General features: G+C 35.1%; 1 protein-coding gene across 15 annotated transcripts in view; it reads left to right on the top strand.

Annotated features, from left to right (window-relative positions):
- Positions 1-22,841, top strand: part of MPDZ (multiple PDZ domain crumbs cell polarity complex component) — a 172,634-nt gene that overhangs the window by 90,284 nt on the left and 59,509 nt on the right. For 14 of the 15 annotated variants that reach the window (XM_054583164.1, XM_054583162.1, XM_054583160.1 and 11 more), the window contains exons 15-21: positions 125-289; positions 1,571-1,756; positions 2,890-3,099; positions 5,484-5,600; positions 7,782-7,949; positions 15,632-15,916; positions 16,156-16,279. In XM_054583164.1, the coding sequence (XP_054439139.1) occupies positions 125-289; positions 1,571-1,756; positions 2,890-3,099; positions 5,484-5,600; positions 7,782-7,949; positions 15,632-15,916; positions 16,156-16,279 (1,255 nt within the window). The remainder of the gene's footprint in view (positions 1-124; positions 290-1,570; positions 1,757-2,889; positions 3,100-5,483; positions 5,601-7,781; positions 7,950-15,631; positions 15,917-16,155; positions 16,280-22,841) is intronic. The other variant, XM_054583156.1, reaches the window with a different exon arrangement.

The raw sequence follows: 22,841 nt of genomic DNA, 5'->3' as shown, positions 1-22,841 counted from the left end.
CAAGTTGACTGAGCACAGAACTATGGTAATAGTAAGATGTATATTTATTTAGTGTAAAATTGTTTTGAAAAGAATATTCATGTTATGAAATGTTCTTTCTTGGACAACTTATCTTTTTCCACAGGTGAATGGCATAACTTTGCTTGGGGAAAATCACCAAGATGTGGTGAATATTTTAAAAGAATTGCCTATAGAAGTAACCATGGTGTGCTGTCGTCGAACTGTGCCACCTGCCACCCAATCAGAATTGGATAGCCTGGACTTACATGACATTGAACTAACAGAGAAGGTATTGGAGATGCGGATATGAAATTAATCTGAGTATGTAATGAAAAGGCTAAATGGTGTTTGAAATTGTTTAATTCTCTTTTATTTGGTGTTTGATTTCCACACATTGCCATGGCTCATAAGATAGACATTGAAGTCAGACAGACCTGAGTTTGAATCAGGCTTGGCACTTACTAGCTCTGAGTCCTTGGGCAATTCACTTCATTTTTTTGAATCTCAATTTTTTCCTCTGTGCAATGTAAGTAATGATGCTTGTCTTGGAGCATTACTCTGTAGGTTAGAATAAGGTAATGTAATCATATTGGATGTTATTGCCCAGTATAAGCTTATATAATTTATTCATAGTATTCCTATGAAGTCAATACTTATATTGCTTTCATTTACAGAAGAGAAAATTGAAGTATGTAAATAGTGAGTATATAGTATATATATATATGTGTGTAAAATTATATAACTTAATGAGCTCAGGGTTATTGCTCAGTAAGTGGCTAAATATGCATGGACACATCATCTCTGCATGTATATGTCTTATCTGTACACAATTGATACTTCTAAAATATGAGAAATTCGAGCTCCTAATACTACATATCAGATAACCCTCTGGCATCCAGAAGCTCCCATTTTTCTGTTTGCTTATTCTTTTCATTCAGATCAGAATGTCAAGAAATGGATCTAACTGACTTTCCTGAACACTCACAGTAGATATATAAAGCTAAGAAAAGAAATCTTAGAGGCAGTCTTCAAGCCCAGGCCCATCTAACTTCAAATTTTGTCTTGCCCCTGTGCATTAATAAATTAATGTCATTAATTTATTAATGAAATAACCTTATGCACAAGACACAGAAGCTTAGAATCCTTGTTTGCATTGAATATGGAACTTTTATATATAGCCATTTCTTCTTCAATGGTTCTTTATCATAAGAATTATTTTTTAGTATCAGAATACCTTTATCTTCTGACTATAGAGGTGATGCAGACACTGATGAAAAAAGTGAAAATTATCCACAATCCTGCTGCTGAGGTGTTACCATTGTATATTTTTATATAAGATCTTTGAACTATACATTTTTAATGCTTCTTAAAGTTAGGTATTTCTATCTAGTCTAACACCTTTCAGTAATTATGACCTTAATCCCTAAAGGTTTCCTGATAAACTGTTGCTACTCTTATTTGAGAGTATTCTGTTCTGGAAAGAGGCTGAGAATCTACCTTTTTCTTGTTGTGTTATGTATATCTGCTAATCTAGTGCCTCTGAAATAAGAGCTGTCTGTTCTGTTACCAGCCTCATATAGATCTAGGCGAGTTCATCGGGTCTTCGGAGACAGAGGATCCTGTGCTGGAGATGACTGATGTGGGTCAGAATGCAGAGAAGGTTCAAGGACCTTTGGCCATGTGGGAGGCTGACGTTCAGCACATCGAGCTGGAGAAAGGCAGCAAAGGTCTTGGTTTTAGCATTTTAGATTATCAGGTAAATATATCCTACTTCTAACAAATTTTTAATAAAGATATATATATATATAAGTGGTATATCGTTGGTAGTAGAGAAAAAGCAGATACTATTTTAGTCATCAAAGATATTTTCTTGTTTCTAGTAAATCTTTCAAATGAGTAATTTATATGATTCATTGGTTATCATAAAGGACTTTTTTTTTTAACATTGAATTCATTGAGCTTTTTCCTATTTCAACTCTTGCAGATTTGAAGAACATACAAAATACATTTTAGGAATATTATAGAAATATTTTTTGACATTTGGGAGTTTGTCCAAAATATTTTTAATTCCATGCACTTAACTTACGGTTCATATTTTAATGGCAAGGCAGGAAGTATTAGATACTTACTGCTTTTGTCTGAAGTGAATAATAGAGTTATTATTGGATATATTTTAAGTTCTAGCATTTCTATTATTTGACTAAATTCATTATGAGTAAATTTACATTGTTCAGTGTGACCTGCATCCTTGCTTCTCATTGTGTTCTGTGCTGTGAGTAGCTAAGGAGATGCTACGGACTGTCTGACAGATGCAGCTGTTGCTTCTCATTAATTAATACTGAGCCAGACGCCATCTCTAGTGACTCCTGGAGATTCTGTTGTTCACAGGGCCTGATTCTGGAGTCTTGTGCTACTATTAACGTTCCTGTATATGTTACAGTGCTTTACCAAATCCTTTTCAGTCTCTTTTTATATTTCCTTATTTCAAAAGACGGGCCCTACCTTCAGTATACTCACATCTACTGATGTTCCAGAACACTTATATCCTACTTAACGAATGCTGATTTTAGTAATTCATATATCTGACATCTATCTAGTCTCAGATAGTTATAAAATTTCACAATTTATCAGAAGTTAAAATTCTTTTAAAGTTATATGTACTGTTTGAAAGGTTGATGTAGGAATGATAGCAAATGAGGGTTCCCTGTTTAGGGTGAACTCTTCCTAAACTCTCAAACAGAGGTAACCTTAGCCTAGACAATTCATTAGCAGTGTTAATGAAATATTTTTAAAGACACTTGAAACAGTTCCAGGGGTAGGGGCAACCTGTAAAAAATGTTTTTCCGTGTAAAATGGAACAGGCTTCTCTTTCCTTTTCCATTGTCCCAGGATCCAATTGATCCAGCAAGCACTGTGATCGTAATTCGTTCTTTGGTTCCTGGTGGTGTTGCTGAAAAGGATGGACGACTTCTTCCTGGAGATCGACTCATGTTTGTCAATGATGTTAACTTGGAAAACAGCAGTCTTGAAGAAGCTGTGCAGGCACTGAAGGGTGCACCATCAGGAATTGTGAGAATAGGAGTTGCCAAGCCCTTACCCGTAAGAATTTGGATTTTACTGATTCCTTTTTATATTTGCAAACAAAATAGCTTGTGGGCTTACTTTTAGTTTCACATGTTTTTATGATTGAATCATGACTTTTTGTACTTTTTATCAACGTGGTTATTGACTCCAAGAGAGTTAAGATTTAATTTTGATTAATATTTTTAAATGGCAAATAAAACAGGAAGTTCAGAATTTATAACATTGTTTTGTGCTTCACTTCTGACCTTTTTTATTTGATAATAATGTCATGATGATACAGAATGAAATATTTTCAAAGAAATATGCCTTAAAATATCTATACCAATATAAGTGGAGTATTAGAGAAATTAATAACATTAACAACTATTAATTTAATTAGGAATCTTTAATTAGGGTGGGATGAAGTAGAGTCTCTGTAAAGTGACTTCAGGTCCGGCATTCTATCGATTTTAACACATTTTTTGTCTTAATTACTGCAAAGCAAGAAATTGAATGTCCCAAACTGAGTTTATCAGCTTGTGGCTCTTCCTCCTGGGAGGGTATAGCCCTCATGTCATTAATTACAGCAATACTAAAAATAACTAATGACATATTACATAATATCAATATGTTTTCTAGGTATAGTGATTGCAACATAGAACTTAAGACTGAAGCGAAATGTTGGAGACATTCTCTTTGTGAAATATTTTTAGTGTATAAATATATTTCTAAGTGAAAAGGCAAATATACCTTCTCTTAAGAAAATACAAACACATGGATATATCTGCATAAACATCAAATAAAAATTTTTTGTCTTCGTGAAAGGATTTGTTCAAATAGTGGGGCGTGTTAATATGCAGGGTCTGGCACAAATAATGCCCCTTTTTATTACAAATTCTTTAATTATAAAATCATAAGCATGTAATTCTGTAATAGAATAATATCACACTCAGCCATACCATGTGACATTTTAGGTGAAATGTTCAAATTAAAACAAAAAAATTATACAAATTAAAACTTTAAGTTATTACCCTACCAACCACACTTAAGCAGGCATTACTTCTGCTGGACCCCTATATTTTGAACATTAATTAAATTTTTTGTGCTTCACTTTTTACTCAACAAAGAACTGGTAACCTATGAAGATGTATTTATGAAAACTAAAAGAGGGAGAGAGGAAGGGAAGAAAGAAAATAAGATAATCTAACTAACCTGAAATCAAATCAGGATTGTAGAAATCAGAACAGAAGAACCATACAAAAGGAATATAAGAATGAAGGTGGACCATTATGGGACTCTGCATATACAGGGTGGGGAAAAAATTGGTGTAGAGCTTTTGTATGGAAAATAATTTAAAAATTAATAAATAATTCAAGAATAAACTTTTGTGTTTTGTGTACCCATGACTGTAAACCTACTTTGCCCCACCCTGTATATTAAGATGGACCATACATTTGGTTCTGATCTTTTTGTTGACAAGAAAAAATGGCAAGCATGGCTCAATACATGTTTTTTTACTGCTGTTAGGAGAAACTATGCCAGTTATTCAGAAACAGGCCTTTTTCCCCTAACTAGTTCTAAAATAAATTTTTTTGTAAGAATATTTACTATTTCAAATTTAATGTGCTTTGCATTAATGTGATAAATATCTTTTATATAAAGTGAGGTTTACTATTAACTCAAGTGAAAAAGAAGAGAAACAGTTTTATTCTTAAAATAGCTCTTCATGTATTGATGATACAGAGTGATATAGGCATGACAATTATCTACATATGTTAGTTTATTTCATCTGAGGTTGGAATAACTGCTAAGTTTCCTGTTACTGTGATCAAGGTTACAATATTATAGCTCAAGATGCAATTTAAGTAGATGGCATACATGAATTTTTTTTTTAGGGCATACTAAATTAAGGGACTTCATTGTAGGGTTCACTAACATTCCTTGTCAAGTAAATTACATTCCTTAAAATAACATTCTAGTAAGGGATGACAGAGAGAAGTTGATCTTCTTTTATATATTTTGTATCTTCGGCAATTCTTTTTATGTCTTAATACATAAAAGTTTCCTTGTTTAGCCAGAATATTTGACAGATAAAAAATGAGTAGAAGATTAGTATAATATAAAAAATTGTTAATTCTGATAATCTTATATAAGAAGAATGAAAAAAATTAGTTCAAAGGAATTCTTATCTAACAGATGATGTTGATATTGTAATACATGTCCTCAGTGTGTCTTAACAAAGTTGTTAAATATGAATATTTATCATATTTTATGCCCATCATTCTATGTTAAAGTCATGTGGTATCATTTGAGAACTTTCCCATTTTTCCCTCTTCTCCTCTTTTTCTCCTCTCTCCCTCTCCCCTCTCTTTCTTTTTCATGATCTCATCCTCAAACACTGAGTTTCATTCTCCCTGCAGCTCTCACCAGAAGAAGGTTATGTTTCTGCTAAGGAGGATTCCTTTCTCTACCCCCCACACTCCTGCGAGGAGGAAGGGCTGGCTGACAAAGCCCTCTTCAGGGCTGACTTGGCTCTGGTTAGTGGCCACGAATTACCAAGCTTTCTTTCAAAAATCTTATGTCTTATTCTTGCCTTTCAAAATATTCTAACGTCTTACTATATTCTTTGTTCATTATGTTTTGGAAAACTAAACAGTTTCTAATCAACTCCAGGGGTTCTAGTAATGCAAAATGGGAGTAGAAACAATGATATGTGAAAACTCTTTGTTGGAATTGTGGGGAGAATGTATTTAGCAAGACATTATGTCAACAAGTAGAATTAATCTTTACATCATACCAAAAGTTTGTTGGAGCACTTGTTTGCTCTAATTTCATACTTGAGTATCTCTAGGCCTCCTTTAATTGTTTCAGTATTTAGCCAGAAATCAGCATTTTGTCTACCTTTTAATGAAGTAATAGGTCTCCATGGGCATTCTGTTAATATTACTTCAAAACAAGTTAGCTTAGAATTCTATGAACTACATTAAATACTGTGGTTTAAATGTGTTCAATAGTAGCCAACCCTAGAAAATTATTTTTGAAATATTGCAGGTCACAGATACATCATTGTCTAAAAGTGCCCCAAGAAATCATTATTTTTCCCTACAGTTACCTCCTTAAATGAATACGAATCAAAAAGATTAGTTCCACTTTCCTGTGAGTTCAACATCATATGGTAGTACATGTCCTTGGTTTTCTTCCTAACTAGCTATCTAACCTTACGTTGGTCATTCTAGTGTTCCTCTCTACAATAATTAAATGAATTGATTGTTGGGATCTCTTTTAAGATTCCGAGGCATCAATTAAAGGTATACAGATTGTTTTGAGATATTTTTCTTTAATGTCACTTAAATATCTTTCTATTGTAATCCATGACCCAAGATATAGTATAGTAACTATGTATATTATCTATGTGTATTAACTTAGTATATTATTTATGTAGATAACAGATGTTAAATATTTTCTATTTAGATTGTTGTAATAATGTACATATGTAAAGGATAAGTCTCCGCATAGTTACTCACTAGTGAATTTGAACATGTATTGAAATATACAGGGTCCGGCAGAAGTAAGGCTGCTTGAGTGTGATTGGTAAGGTACATGAACGTCTTGATGGACAGCAGTTTGAATATTTCACCTAAAATGGCATATGGGGTGCTTGAGTGTGATATTGTTATGGTACAGAATTACATACTTATAATTTTATAATAAAGGTTTTGTAATAAAAAGGCGTTATTTGTGCCGGATCCTGTACTATTTAGAGAAGTTCATTTTGAAATGGCCCATCTGTTTTCTTGTCATGTTTATGCAAGAATGTGACCTGGTATAATGTTATAATGCTTGTAACTTCTCCTGGCTAAATGTGTAAGGTGAAATCACAAAGAAATAGAACATGTGGGATTTTGTCAATAAAACAGGAAATACTGGTAATTTAGGAGAAAGGGGTAGTATTTATGTCAGTTTTACCCATTCTAAGATGTAGCAGTGAGTGAATTATAAGAACAGCTTCAAGCTTATCATGTCTTGATATTTTCATTTGATTTTTCCACAGAAGATAGTAATAAGGTTTTTAGATAATACATAGTAAAATTCTCTACCTCCCTCTACATGAGTTGTCAAACAGTAGCAGTTTATAACATAATTTTACCACAACTAGACCATAATTAAGCACCTTGTTTGTTAGTGTAATTTCAGTGTGAAATGACACATTTTTCTCTTTAGTTTCTGATGATCACCATCAAGTTCCAAGTCTGTAACTTGAGTGGTTTTTAAATCCAGCTTAAGATAATTTAAACAAAATATATTGTCTTAGATTTAGAAAGAGATGACTGCCTAGTTGTGCTATTGAAGAAGTTTATTTTAGTTGAATAGGAAAAGTATTATTTAAAGATAATGTGAACTGGAAAAAAAGCACATATTTTCCTTAATTTATGAAACTGTTCAATCTTAGAATTGATCCAGGTCCTTTATTAATTTTTACCTTTAGCCTTTTATTGATGGAATAAAATAACCTCTGAGTCAGCACCCTTTGCTGCAGGCGGGCAGTTCATTCTTCTATTGCATTAGTCAGTCTCTGGTGCAGTGAAGAGGGTGAAGAAGTCATGTAGAAAACAGCATAAAGGAATGATTTCAATATGCCTTTTAGTCTCACGTGAAGACTTTGTCATATATATAATAGAATAGAGTTTTCAACTGATATTTATTGCTTTTATTCCTAGGTGGACACAAATGACGCTGACCTAGCAGATGAATCTGCATTTGAGTCTCAGTACTCTCCTGATAATGACAGTATCTACTCTACTCAAGCCTCTATTTTATCTTTTCATGGCAGTGCTTGTAGTGATGGCCTTAACTATGGTCCCTCCCTTCCATCTTCTCCTCCCAAGGTACAAATGAAATGTTATCTCATTTATGGGAGAACCTTGTATGTTATTTTCCAGAGATCTTTGTTTATGGGGAGGTGAGCTGTAGGAGTAGCATATCAGAGACATTATGCTTCTCAAGTCATGGATTCATTATCAGGTTAAAGTTCAGTTTCCTTTAGGTAGTGTTGATTGGGTAACTCTTAGACTTGTAGGGACTATTTAATTCTAGGGTCTGGATACAGAGTGATAGACACAAAGTTTCAAAGCTTTGATTAGGATTTTACAAAAATGATGAAATGTACTTCTCAAATTGTGTTTTTTAGCTGGTCTGTTTTGGAAAAGTTATAGTTATTTCCTTAATGGTTTTTAAAACTAACTTTCATGAAAACTTGGATAATAAAATATTTCTTGCATTAATTTAAAATTTACTCGCTAAGTTAAACTTAGTGCTGTCATATGTTTTTATATAAAGTGATGCCAAAGAATACATAAAAATCATGCTGAATGACAAAGTATATTTAAGTCACTGGATGTGAATGAAGAATTAAGTTACTTTTTGACACACCTGTGACATTTGCCTTTGAGAAATAGATTATTGCCATTAATGCTCCAACTCTGTTTTCTTGGTAACATGTTATACAGTCATTAATAAGTAATATTTTAAAACCCAGCCAATATTTTTGGTGTGAAATGGTATCTTCTTATTTTAGTTAGGGGTTCCTGATTGCTTCTAGTGAGGTTGAACTCTTTTTTAATATATTGGCCATTTGTGTTTCACTTCATCAATGGCTTCTTCATATTTTTGACTGTTTTTATAATGGGTGATTTGTTGGCATTGTTTATGTTTTTGCTATACAAAGCAATTCAGTGTATTTTTATGAGTATGTGTATGTGTATATGTATTTAAAAAACTAAAAGCATGCGATTGTTACTTTTCAATTTCAGGAAAGAAGTTACTCTCAGAGAAAAAAAGGAAACATAGGAATTTAGCTTAATACATTATATCATTTTAACCAGAAAGAGATTGAAGAAAATACGGCAAAATGTTAATATCTATAAATCTGAGCAAAGAGTTCATATGTGGATATATTTTATTTTTCTATGTTGGAAATATCCCACAAATAACAATAAAAATTAAGATAAAAAACTGGACAGTAATCCTTTCTTAGATATGTGAAATATATATTTTCCACAAAAATTCAGTGGGAAGGGAATTTGAGTCTATGAATAAGGTGGAAAGTAGAATTTTCTAGGTTTAGCAGTTTCCATTCTTTCCTGAATTAACAAGTTTTTGTTTTGTTTATATTTTGTCCAGAACATTCAAGGATTTTCTTTTATGTTCAAGGTACACCTGTTATCCTTGCAAATGATGCTGGGCAATCTTTTTGCATTGGTTTACAAGGTATAATCTTGAATGGAGCAGCTGCTCCTCTCTCACCACACCTGAGACTGTCTATCTGACTGCATCCTGTCTGGACCCTGTTCAGTCTTTCCTTGCCTCAGGGCTGGAAGCTGAGTTCATCTCCTAATGGAAATCTCCTAATCCACAGCATAGCACAATTCTTGCCAATGGGACAGATTGCTTTGTTTAACTTTGTAATTGTTACTTAAAGGTATCGCGCAATCTGCGTACTGAGAAGCACATATATTTTACAGGGCAAATGCTGGTTGTATGCAGCACAGCATATTGGCTTACTGAAGTCTGTGTGCCTCCCCTTTTTTTTTTTTTTTAAATTCCCAAAGAGTTTACTCTTTTGTTGAAGCAAATTTTGGCAAGCTGGCTTATCAACTGAAATATTTAAACTACACAAAACAACAAAGAAGACATTAATGAGTGTATTTTAAAACAGATTGTGAAACTCTTGTGTGCTTTAGTTTTCTTTGAAAGTAGGACTGTTCCTACAGTGCAGTAAATCTCTTTTTTTAAATTCTGTTGTTGTTTTCTGTGGCATCTTTTAGCATCTAGATATATACTAGAAAATTGTGTGTAAATAAATAAAAAGTTAGATGATCATTCATCTTTCTCTTTCTTTGCACTAAATTTACTTTAAAAAGACAGAATGTCAATTTGTTATAGAATTTAGAATTGATCATTTTTCTTAAAGAAAAGTGAACTCACATTAGGACTTTTTAATTGATAAAATAAGGTTGTACAGCAAATGATATTTAAGTAAAACAAAGAAGCCTGTATATACTGATGTGAAGAATGATGAAATAGAACATGAGGATCTCAGTGATTCCTCAAGTTTTTTCTTTATTATATATGTAATAATCTTGTAACCTTAAATAGTGTCTGGAAGTGCACAAGTAATTTTACTTTTCTCCTTACACTGATGAGAGGTCTTTCACTTTGGTCAGGTATGCTAGAAGACGTTGTAGAAGCTGGTCACCCAGAGCAGGAGCTCATTCTGAAGGAGGACTTCCTCATTGCAGAGCCTGGGCGCTGACCGCAGCTCAGAGCCTGGAGGACTGCATCCCCAGCAGCTCCTCTCCCGTCAAGGCACCCATTCTGCTCTTTTTTCTTTTTAAAGGAATTTGCTTAATTTGATTAATCATCATTGAAGGATTTATGAGAAATGACCATTACTCAAAAATCTGAAAAATATAGCTACTTTCATGCATTTGGATAAATAAAGACAGGCCATTGAAAGGTGGATTTTGAAGGAAAAAAGCCAGGGAGTTTTTTTCCTTTCTTACTGTTGTAGGTTTTAATTTTATTATTAATCTTTTTATCCCCTTTTCTTGTCCCCTCCAAAGACACAACAAATGCAGAAGTAATTCTTTTCAAATTTAAATGCTTGTAGATTTTTGTTTAAAGCTCAAAGTATTTGAGGGCAGAGGATGCTTTCATTTATTTTTTCCTATTTTGGCTTAAAAATATACCCAATAAAGACTTAATAGCTGGGTAATGAGTCTCCCTTTCTCCTAATCCTCTCCGGCAGGCCACACCCTTCCTGGTGTGCTTGCGGTCTCACTGTTGCTCCACACGGGATCACCAGTTTGGTGCATGTCCTTCATGTCTAAGCTGTGGTACATATAGGAAATGCTATTGATTCTAGTAGAATTTGAACTTCATGTTTGTTAAGAGAGAAACTCCTTTTTGCATCTTGTACACCAAACACAGCTAATGGAGTCTATGATATATATATATATAAAGATCTGTTACTATAGCAGCTAGGAATGAGTAGCCAGAGGGGAAATAAAGGCAGAGCCCTCACCATTGCAGTCTAACAAAGAACTTAATACAGGAGGCTAAAAGCAAAGGAATATGTCTCACCCATTGACTCTGTAGTGCAGAGCCTGGCTCAATAAGACCGCCAGGCATTCTGAACAGCAAGCAAAACTGTGATGGTGTGGGGGAGGGAAGAGAGCCCTTGAAAGTCTGTGTGCATCATCTCCACTAGCTGGGGAAAGGAAAACTCTGACAATGATTATTCATTCCAAGGCCCGGACAGGGAAGGGAGGGATCTGCAATGCCCAAAGAAAAAGCCCATAAAACAGCTTTGGTTAACTGCCTGCCCCCCCGCCCCCGCCCCCCCGTCACATATGCAAAATGAACAAATAAGAGTCTAGAGCAAGATAAGGATTCAGGCTAACAGACCCCCATGCATACCTATGTTTCGGTAGTGTTTAAGTAGTCGTGTCTCCCCTGGGGAAAGCTGGCATGACCTTTACCCATCAGTCAATATGTAACTCCCTCACCCAATTCTGCAAACTATGTAAGTCCTCCGAAGAAAGGACTCATTCTCTTGGCCCTTTCTTGCCACATGGGGTGCCCCTGGCTAGCTGGCCTCTGGCCGGGGGGCAGGCTCTGGCCACCTCGGGTGCTGATCGCCAGGCCTGTTGCCACCCTTGCTTTTGCTTTCCCATTAGAACTTAGCACTAATAAACCTTGCTTGCATGCTGCTAGGCTGGCTGATGTGTAATTTACTGCATCGGCAAGAACTGAGTTTCTGGGAGTTCCTTCTGCAACAAACCAATCTTCACCTGTCATTCTACAACACAAAATATCACTGACTTTATATCCATGTTTAAAATATGCCCCCCCCCCCTTTTTTTTTTTTAAAGAAGAGGGCTTGTATAAACTAATTTAATCACTCTGGTCAGATGATGAGAGTGATTGTGATAATCTTAGTGACAAAAATGCAAGTTCTCAAAGATATAAAAGATGTTGCCTTTTTGCTCAGTATTGTCAGCATATAAACAATAAAGGAAGTATACCCTATTTCAGAAAGAGAGGAGGAACAATGTAAGTTGGAATAGCTGTGCTTATAGTATATTTTTGAAAAATATTAAGAAGACTTCTGTGGTAGACTGCTTATTGAAGAAAAGCAGGTTGTATCCAGTGAATGTTTAAGTATGGAACTAGTCTATATAAATATGTTATCTGGGTAAATAATGTGCTCAAGTACAACCTTAACTTATTCACTACATTTAAGAAATAGACCTACTTTCAAGTAAATTTGATGTCTTTTTTTTTTTTTATTGTTCAAATACATTTGTCTGCATTTTCCCACAACTATTTTCCCCTGCCCCACCCACCCCCACCTCCCACCCTTACTCCTTCCCCACTTGGCTTTGTCCATGGGTCCTTTATACATGTTCCTTGATCTGACCCTTCCCCTTCTTTTCCCCATTATCCCCCTCCCTCCTTCTTTCTCATTACTGTTGGTTTGTTTTTCCCTTCAAAGTTGCTGATTATGTTTTTCTTGCTTGTTTGTTTTGTTGATTAGGTTCCACTTTTAGGTGATATCATATGGTATTTGTCCTTCACTCCCTGGCTTATTTTGCTTAGCATTTTAACCTCTCCTCCATTTTTTTTTTCTTGGAGAACAAGACTATGTCAAGTGAAAGCACATATTAGGGTGAATGTTTGATATCTCAGTTTCATTTAGATACCAGGTTGCACTGGGAAATGGAAGAGTTGTTTTTGGACATATGTGGGGGAAGAACTACTTTTCTTTTTTTCCCCTTTGATTTAATCTTTATTGTATTTTTTCTATTACTATTTAGTTTCCTTATATCCCCCTCCCCCTAACAATCACCATAAGACTTTTAAAAATAAAACTCGATTGTTCAGCAACCAGCAACATTTCTTAAGTAGGCTTATGTTGTCTGCTGTGTTGATTAGCTCTTTCTTGTCTGTATCTGTGTTAAATCCTTCATGAATAATGCATGGAAATTTGTTACACGATTTACAGTAAACCCCACCTAACAAGGGCAGCTTGACCTCTTTCTGATGAAAAGTAGTTTTTATTATTTTCTTCTTTTTGGAGTGGGAGAGATGACTTACTGCTAATTATAATTAATTTAGTAATACAGAAGCTAACCAATTTCTTTAGTAAGTACACTGTTATTTTTAGTGGGACTAAAATCAGCAAAGTTGGATGTATAAGCTAGCATGTTATTGTCTGGGTTCTAGGAGTGTAAAGGATGATACTTTCCTATCATTTTTTTTCCTGAGGACTCTAAAGATGATATTTGCTTGTTTGATATTCCGACTTTTCTCATTTCCTTGTACCATCAATATGTTAATTCCAGAGAGATGAAAACTTTATTGAGGGAAAGTAATTGTGCTGGAGCAACTGATTACCCACTTAGATAAAGTGAAAAGAGATCCCTGCATCTCACACCACATCCTGAAATAGATTCTAGATGGGTTAAAACTGAATCTGAAAAGAAAGCAATTATGAAACAGAAGAAAAGTAGTAAAAAGTATTTCATTCACTTGGTACAGAGGAAGGACTTCTGAACAGCATATAAAACCCAGAAGCACAAAACATTTGACGAAATTACATAAATAGTTCTTGATTACTTATGCAGTTGAACTTATGCAGGTATAGAGCATATACAAACTTAGAAGTAACAAGCTGGGAAAATATTACCAGTACATATCACAATGACTTTATATTCAGAGAATGTCAATGATGACAGTAAGCAAAGGCCATCTGATAGGATCTTTGATAAAGTATATGTAAAGAGTGTTCACAGGAGACATACAAATGGCATGTCCTCACTAATTGTCAGGGACACATGTATTAAAACACTAATGCATATATTTTTTACAAATCAAATTGCCAAGCTAATTTACAGTTGTCAAGATTAGTTAATAGGCATTCTCACATTCTCTTTTTGTGAGAGGAAATTGATAGGCCATTTGGCAATATATACCAGCATTTTAAGTGCACATACCATTTGAAAAACAGCTCTAATTGTAGGAGTTCATACTAAAGAAATTTTCACAGGTTCACAAAGATGTGCAATAAAAATAACAGCAATGACTAACAATTATTGGGCATTTTCTGTTAAATCAGGTATGTTTTTAGTGTTTTGTAGTATTAACTCTGTCCTCCCAACAGTCTATCCAGGTCCTATTATTTTCCCTAGTTAGTACACCAGGGAACCAAGGCACAGTATATTTAAGTAACTTGTCAAAGCTCAAAGAACTAACTGGTAATGGAGTCAGCACCTGAACTGAGCAGCCAGGCTCCAGTCCGCACTCCAGTCCTTTCATACTTAGGAGTATTTTGTAACCATAAAAATATTGAAGTTGACTTTTATTCACTGACATGGGAATCTCTTATATAAAGATACTTCAAAAAAACAAGTAAAAACCTACTGTGTAATGTATGGTTCAGTTTAGGTTTTAAAAATGAAGTATATGTGCTTGAATATGTGAGTGTGCACAATTGGAATTATATATAACAAATGAATTTTTAAAATGTGATCAATAAACACACAACTGAAGCCAGCTAGTTTTTACTGGGGAAAGGACCAGAGGTAGGAGCCGTAAAATAAAACTTTAATATAGTGTACATACACACTATACACTTGAATGGCTTTACTCTTTTCCAATGATAATATATTCATGAACTACTTTAAAAATATCAGCGAAAGAATTGGAGAATTGATAAGTTTATTCTACAGTAGAGTTCATGGAGTAACTGCTTACCCAAAGCACATAAGTGATAAAATATATATGTTGTAAGTAGTTATGTACAAGTAGAACTATAGAATTTAGAGTTTAAGGAATTTTAGTAATTAATATAAAGCCAAGAGAGGTTCTGTGATATACAGATTGTTAAGGAGACAGCCTGGGTTAGAATGTACATCTTATAATAACCATTCTTAGTATTTCTTCTGTTGTATCTTACAGAATACTATGAAAAGTTTCCCTACACTAATATGAAGTGTGGCTTTCTCTTCTTTCCCTAAATACATATAAATATCAAAATAATTTTCTCTTGAAGGTTCTTGTTAATCTGAATCAATTAATGTCATTCTCTGTCTGCTTTTGGTCTTGTAATACATAGGAACCCAAGCTGATTGGAAATGAATGGTTCTTTCAATAAGATTTGGAAATAAATTACTTGCTTTCCCCTGTAGATTGAACTTGATGATTTTATATGTGAACAAAACATACATTTGTATCTAAATAATCTCATATACAGTGTATTGTACAAATATAACTCAGTAGAACATGAGATGTATGATTGCAGGAAATGCATTGAAAAGCATTTATAAAAATAAAGGTATGCGTATATCAGCTAAGTGAAGAATTTGTATGTTTGCTAATTTTTTTTAAATACTGAACACTTCGTGGGGTTTTTTTCCCCCCAGTAAATCTTTCATTAAAAAGGATCTTAAAAAATACACTGATGTAATTCTGGCCATAATTTTTTATTTTTCTCTTTAATCATCAGGATGTTCCTGAAAATTCTTCAGATCCAGTACTTGATCTACACACGTCCCTGGAGGAATTGTACACCCAGAACCTCCTACAAAGACAGGATGAATGTCCTCCTTCAGTGGACTTGAGCATGGGACCTCTTTCTGGCTTTGCTGTAAATGATTATTCACCTGCAAATGCTATTGAACAGCAGTATGAACATGAAAACACAAGAGTGTGGACTGAGTCCCACCTCCCAAATGAAGTTATGCCAAGTGCAGAACTTACTTCTTCTCTGCTACCTGATTCAACTGGAAAGGTAATATTTTAAAGATATGGTTTGTGTATAACGATGAGTGAAGTTCTCTGGCTAATCTCCCCATTTGGAGCTAGTGCTCTCCTGACGTGGAGATTTTTCAGAAGCCAACCTATAAACGTGTTTTTGTTATAGATTCTTGTTGAATAAGGTACAGTCAGTTAGAGAATATGTTTGATGTTGAAATCATACTCCAAAGTCTAGTTTCCCTTTTCACGTGACTTATTTTTTCTCTCCGTCAGGGATCTGAGTTCTTAAATCAACAGAGCTCTCTGGACTCTGCTGCTGAGCGTGTCATGCTTCAAAATATATCCAAAGAATCTTTTGAGAGGACTATTATTATAGCAAAAGGCAATTCTAGCCTAGGTAAGTTCCTTATTTTCCACACAGACCTTCCCAACCAACCTTCTCGCAGAGACCTCCTTAACAAATTTAACCTAGTTTTTATATTTTGGGCTGTAGGTAAGAAAATAGGTGTTATGAATGTTCCTGTAGTTATTATGGTTTCTCTTTTGATGTGCTCATTATTTTTCCCTAAATGATTAACAGATTTGTTTAGTTCGGACTAGCTTAAATCCCTCACTCTCTTAATTATTGAAAAGTATTCAGTAGTCTCATTTACATTCAAGTAAAAGATATACAAATTGTTTGTGTATGAAACAGAAAATGAGAAAAGGAATTCTTAGAAAATGAAAAGTCAGCAATTTGGAGTTCTAAATTCTTTGGAAAAGCAAATTATTAGTTTCTTTGAATGTTACCAGTTATGCATAAGTCAGTTTGTATTTAATTTCTTTCATTCACTGAAAGAAAGACTAAAAAGACAGCCAGGTGTGCCACCACCAAAATAAAAATGCAAGTTATAATAGTCCTTCCCAGGTGGCAGGATTTTTGTGTCCTTTCTTACCCATAAAAGGTTGCAGCTAGCTAATAATCATAAAGCCTTCAGAGTTGGGCAAAGCAGACTTCCTATAGAAATAAAATCCTAATTATAATAACTAAAGTTATATTGAGGCAGAGCACATTTGTTCTTTTTCTTTTGAGTGAAGCAGTCATGTGACTCAGCACTGTCCCTAGTAATCTGTGATGATAAGTAGGGTGTTAGAGCATTTGCTCTGAATGCAGAACGTAGTCCAAGACTCTGGTTAGTTCTGCATTGGAGATTCTGCTCCTTCTATGATGGAACCAACCAATAGCCTTTACATTGATATCTTATTTCATTTGGTGGTGGCTGGGTACTGCCAACAGCAGCTAAACAGAATTAGAGCAAAGAAATTCTACTTAGTTATACTGTTCCTTATATATTACATTTAATAAAATTATATAAAACAAGCTATAGAACTTTCTATAATTCACTAATTATGAGGCAGGTATTGTAGCTATCAAAGCATGTCTGAAATATTTCATCTGTTAATACTTCTGAAAGCATGTCACTTAAAATAGTAGTTCTATAGGCTGTAAATAGGAGTTATAAGTGGGTTCCAAGTTTAAAGTTTGAAATGTGATGAATTTAAAGTTTGAAATGTAAGGAGACAGGTTTCTGTTTGTACTACATCTCAGTATCTTTAATATTCAGATGTGCATGTGAACCTTTAAGAGGAGGTTATAGTGCAGCATTTCTTATGTTTAATTGGCCATAGAACCTATTTTTTTGACCAACTCATAAAACAGATTTTGTAAAGCCCATATGAGAAACCCTATTGCAGTCTACCTACTCAGCGGTCAAACATTCATTTTTTTTCCTCTATATTCTAGCCACTATGTATAAACTCACGTTCTATGAGTTTAAGAAAATTAGCTAATTAATACATAAAGTCCTAAATGCGTTACTTATTATGATAGATACTCATACATAGAACATTGAAGCTTAAAAGAGGGAATGGCTGATACCTACTCTTGGAGTGAGAGGAGAAGTTTGCACAGGTTTCAAAGAGGAGAAGATACTTGATTTAGTTGTTGAAAGAGGAGTAGATTTTTACCATGTAGTTGAGGAACTGGGAGATGCTGGAATCAACTAGCGCTAAGGCAGAGAACTGTGAAGTATTACTGAATGTTGTTTGGTATGGATGAAGTGCGGTGGGGTGGTGGGCACAGTGAGAACTGGAGTTACGGGAAGGCTGGGTGGTAGACAGCTGCTGCGTGGGTCGGTGTGCAGGACACAGGACTTCTGCTGTAACACCCTCCCAGCTCAAAGTCCTGTGGACAGTGGGAGCCAAGGGCAGAAGAGCGACTTGATGGGATTTGTATTTTAGGAAAATCACTCCGGCATAGACGGTGAATTAGATTCAAAACAGCTGATAGGCTCTTGTAAGAGCCATGATTTGAGTACATCTGATTTTATAATCTGACCTCAGAAAAAGTTTTTATACATACTGTTATAATTTTATGTTTCCTTATCTGGTTTAATTAAAGGAACGTTTAGCGTGTGATGTTAAGTGAATTAATATTATGTAAAGTGTTAACATAATTTACTTTCTGAAATCATGTTTATTCTATTACAGTTGACTCAGTTTTCCCCCCTTTGTCCTCCCCCACCCATTCCGCACCCCCTAGTCAATTCCCACTCTGTTGTCCGTGTCCATGGGTCATTCATACATGTTCTTTGTCTAGTTCCTTCCCCTTCTTTCCACTATTGCCCTCCTTCTCCATGCCCCCTGGTCACTTTCAGTCTGCTCCATGTTTCCATGCCTGTGGTTTATTTTGTTTGTTAGTTTATTTTGTTGAATAGATTCCACTTATATGATCATATGATATTTGTCTTTCACTGACTGGCTTATTTCACTTAGCATAATATTCTCCAGTTCCATCCATGTTGTGGCAAAAGATAGGAGTTCCTTCTTTCTCTTTTTTTCTTAAATGAAGATTGATTTTATTTATTTTTTCAAATGTCAAAATCCATTATATTAAAAAATTTAAATCCATTATAAAGTCTCAGCAATTAAAACAACATGACACCAATACAGAAAGAATCAAGTAGATTAATGAAATAAAAAGAGCATTCTAGAAACAAGCATATATATCTAACATGTAATATATGTTATATGAAATAAGTTGATATTTCACATCAATGGAGAAAATAAGGCTTGTTCAACAAATAAGGTACATAGACCACTATTACTTGAAATAAAGCAAATATAGAGTCCTGTTTCACTCATTATACAAAAAATATTCAGGTGAGTTAAAAATCAGTATGTAACACCTAAGGAGTTTTAGGAGAAAATACAAACTAATATTTCTCTTACTCTGCAGTAACATATTCAAACCCAGAATCTATAAAGTAAAATATTGACAATATGACTATATTAAACATTTAAGACTATACAGTAATATACATATACATATAAAAAAGTTAAAGGACAAGTAATAGAATAGGAAAGTATTTGCAACACATCTAAAAAAGGGTTAATAGGGTTTTGAGAAAACATTCTATAAACATTTACTCAAAAAATGGATAAAGAGTACCAAAAAGTCATTTAAAGCTTTTTAAAAATAATAGAACTAGGCAAGAAATATACACAGACAAGTTTAGTTTCAACAAATAATAAAGGAACAATTAAAATGACACATCATTGTCACAACCAGATTAATAAGTATTTAAAATATTGGTAATATCAAGTATTGGTGACTGTGAAAGGAACTGGGCATTCATAGACTCTTTTTCTTCATCTTCTTAAAAACAGTTGCTTTAGCATAGCTTACAATGCTGGTTTGGTGGAGGTGTATTCTTCTAGCCTTCTTATGTCTGGGACACTCTTTATTTTGCCTTCCATTTTCATTGAGAGCCTTGCTGGCTAGAGTAATCTTAGTTGCAGGCCTTTGCTTTTCTGGATTTGGAATATTTCTTGCCATTCTCTTCTGGCTTGTAGTGTTTCTGTTGAGAAGTCAGCTGCTAGCCGTACCAGCGCTCCCTTATATGTTACTATCTCTTTTTCCCTTGCTACCTTTAGGATTCTCTGTTTGTCTTTGATATTTGCCATTTAATGATGTGCCTTGGAGTGGGCCTCATTGGGTTCTTCTTGAATGGTACCCTCTGTGCTTCCTGGACCTGTATGACTTTTTTCTCCTTTTTCTTTCCTCCAATTAGGGAAGTTTTCCATCATTACTTTTTCAAACAGGTTCTCTATCCCTTGTTCCTCCTCTTCTCCTTCTGGTATCCCTGTTATACAGATATGATTACTTTTCTGGTTGTCCTGCATTTCCCTCACTGCCTCTTCATTCTTTTTGAGTCTTTTTTCATTTCCTTGCTCTTTCTGGGAGCTTTCTTCTACTTTATCCTATAGCTCGTTGATTCGATCCTCTGCTTAATCTAGCCTGCTTTGGATTCCTTCTACTGTGTTCTTCAATTCAAAAATTGTATTCTTCATTTCTTCTCATCTCTTATTGATAGTTTCTATGTCCTTTTTTCATGCTGATACAGTTTGCAGTAAGTTCCTCAGTTTCCCTATAGTTTTTTGTAATTCTCTCTGAGCTCACTGATCTTGTTGAGCTTCCTTAGGAACATTGTTTAGAACTCAATATCTGCTAGTTTACTTCTATTTCATTTAGTTCTCTTTCTGAGGATTCCTCCTTTCCCTTCGGCTGGGAGGGGGGAGTGTTTCTTTGTCTTCACATTATTCGTGAAACTCTTCTTTTTTACTTCTGCTTCTTAAATTGATCTGTCTTGACTTCCTGACTTTGTGGTGTGAACTTGTATGGTAGGAGACCACTGTTTATTTCGTTCTGGATCTGCCTCTGATGATGCCAGACATTGACCATTTCTGACCTTAGGCATGTCTGCTGGAGACTTCCAAGAATCTATTGTCTGCGGCTCTCTCCTTCAGCTGTTAATCTAGTCACTCTGCACTCAGCAGTCAGGCTTAAACAGCACAGAGTGGAGCAGAGTCTCTCCTGGGGGTGAGGTTATTGTGTCTTCTCATGCTGCTATGGCTCAGGGGAGTGGTCTGCCTGAGTCAGATGACTGCTGCAGTATGGGAGAGGAATAAGCACCAGGATCCTGCCGGCTACTCTCTCAGTTCTCTCCCCAAAGCCTCCTTCCCCAGTCTCTCCTCAGATGTTTCTAGCCCACTCTGCCCCTACCTTTGCGGGAGACCATGGTAATGGCTGCAGAAAAAAAATTTATTTGTTGACCCTGTAAAAGTCTCTTTGTGTCTCCAACCTCCTGTCTCTGTCAGAAAGCAACCCTGCCACTTTTCACAGGTAGTTGTTATCTGTGTACTTTTTGGGCACTGGTGCTGTAGGCTGCAGATCCCTTCCTATGGTTTAGATCCTGCTCCTCTCAGGGGGATCCCGCATGGCCATTTGTATATCCTTCTGGTATTGCCACCCGTGGGCGCTCCCCCGTATCCCCTCCCCACTTTCTGAAGTTTCTACCACACTCCTTACCAGTTAGGTTTTGCTAAAGGTGATTCTTCTGTCTGTCCGAGTTTATAAGGCTCCTCTCACTATTGTTCAGTTGTTTGTTCTGGGTTATTTCTCCAGTTTACTTGTAATTCCAGATTGGTCCTGGGAGAAGGTCAGTGTGACTTGCATTCACTCCTCCACCATCTTGATTTTTCTGTTAATGTAATTTGAAAGGTTTTTATGTTTTTGAAGGAATAGATTGAGGGTAGGATAAGAGGGGAACATTAATTTAGGGGAGGTTAGATGTGAATGCCTTTTTGAGGAAGTGATATTGAAGCATGAGGAGCTAGCTCTGCAAGAGCTACTGAAAGAAGCCATCAGTCTGAATAGGGAGAGGCTAGGTGAATTCTGAAACGCAGTTGCTGGAGCACAGGGAGCCAAAGAAGCCATTGTATTGTACAAGTAAGGGCGCGTGTTGAGAGGGCCCTATAGACTGTGCTGAGTATTGTAGGAGTGCTGTATATTATCACAAGAGGAGGTTTTTAAAGTGTCTTCAGCAAGGGAGGGATGTGATGTGATTTGTCTCTTTTAAATGATCCCTCTGTCTGCTGTGAGAAGAATGCATTGGAAACCAGGAGACCAGTTAGGAGGCTCATTTGAAAAGTGAGGCAAAAGAAGGTGCTAGCTTAGTCTAGGCTTAGTAAGGAAATGGAGAAAGACAAATGGATTTAAGGTAAGTTTTGGAGATAGAAATAACAGGACTTGGTGATGGATTAAATATAAGAGGTGAGAAAGAGGTAGTAATTAAGAGTGTCTTCAATATGTCTGCCTTGAGTAATGGAGAATAGTATTGTGGTATCAGCACCAAAAAGGGGAAGACAAATGGAGAAATAAGGGGAGGTAGAAACTTGGAAATTCAACTTTATACATACTAAAGTTTTATTTCTTATTAATCACCCAGGGAATGTGTCAGAAGGACAATTAAATATCCAGATATGGAGATTATAGAAGTTCAGATTTGAAGATAAAATGAGAATAAATTAGAATTAAATTCATATTAGTTTAGTTCAACAGACTACTGTACATTTAGGCACTGTGATAGGCACTGAGGATAAGACTTTGATACAAACTTCTTGATGTTAGTAATTCTGTTATGCTTTTTTATCTCAAGCCAGCAGTGTAGCATTTGGCCCACAGTAAGCACATAATAAGTCTATACTGAATGAACAAATGATATGGGAATAAAGTAGTAATACAGAGTTTCTTAACTTATTGAACTAATTTTCCATCCATAGTCCTGTTTTTTTATTCTTTTATACATATAAGAGATGAACTCCTATTATAAAATTCATTTGATATTGTCAAAATATTCTCTATGACAGAGCTTTCTGTGTAAGGGATAACACCTCAAATAGCCAAAGTTACATTCACTCCAGTGTAGATCTGTTGAAACACTACTGATTCAACATGTAGTGTCTTTGTCTAGACACAATTTCACACTTTAAAATGTTTTTTTTGTTAGAAACTTTTTCTTTGATTTTGACTGTTTATTATTGGCTAAAAAGTTAGCCCTTCCCTGGCAGGTTGCTCA

The sequence above is a fragment of the Pteronotus mesoamericanus genome, unplaced genomic scaffold (assembly GCF_021234165.1).
Source record: "Pteronotus mesoamericanus isolate MK-2021 breed Mesoamerican mustached bat unplaced genomic scaffold, CSHL_Meso_final contig_73, whole genome shotgun sequence".
NCBI lineage: Eukaryota > Metazoa > Chordata > Mammalia > Chiroptera > Mormoopidae > Pteronotus > Pteronotus mesoamericanus.
Note: the sequence above shows the minus strand (reverse complement) of the source record. Positions and strands in the feature narration are given on the sequence as shown.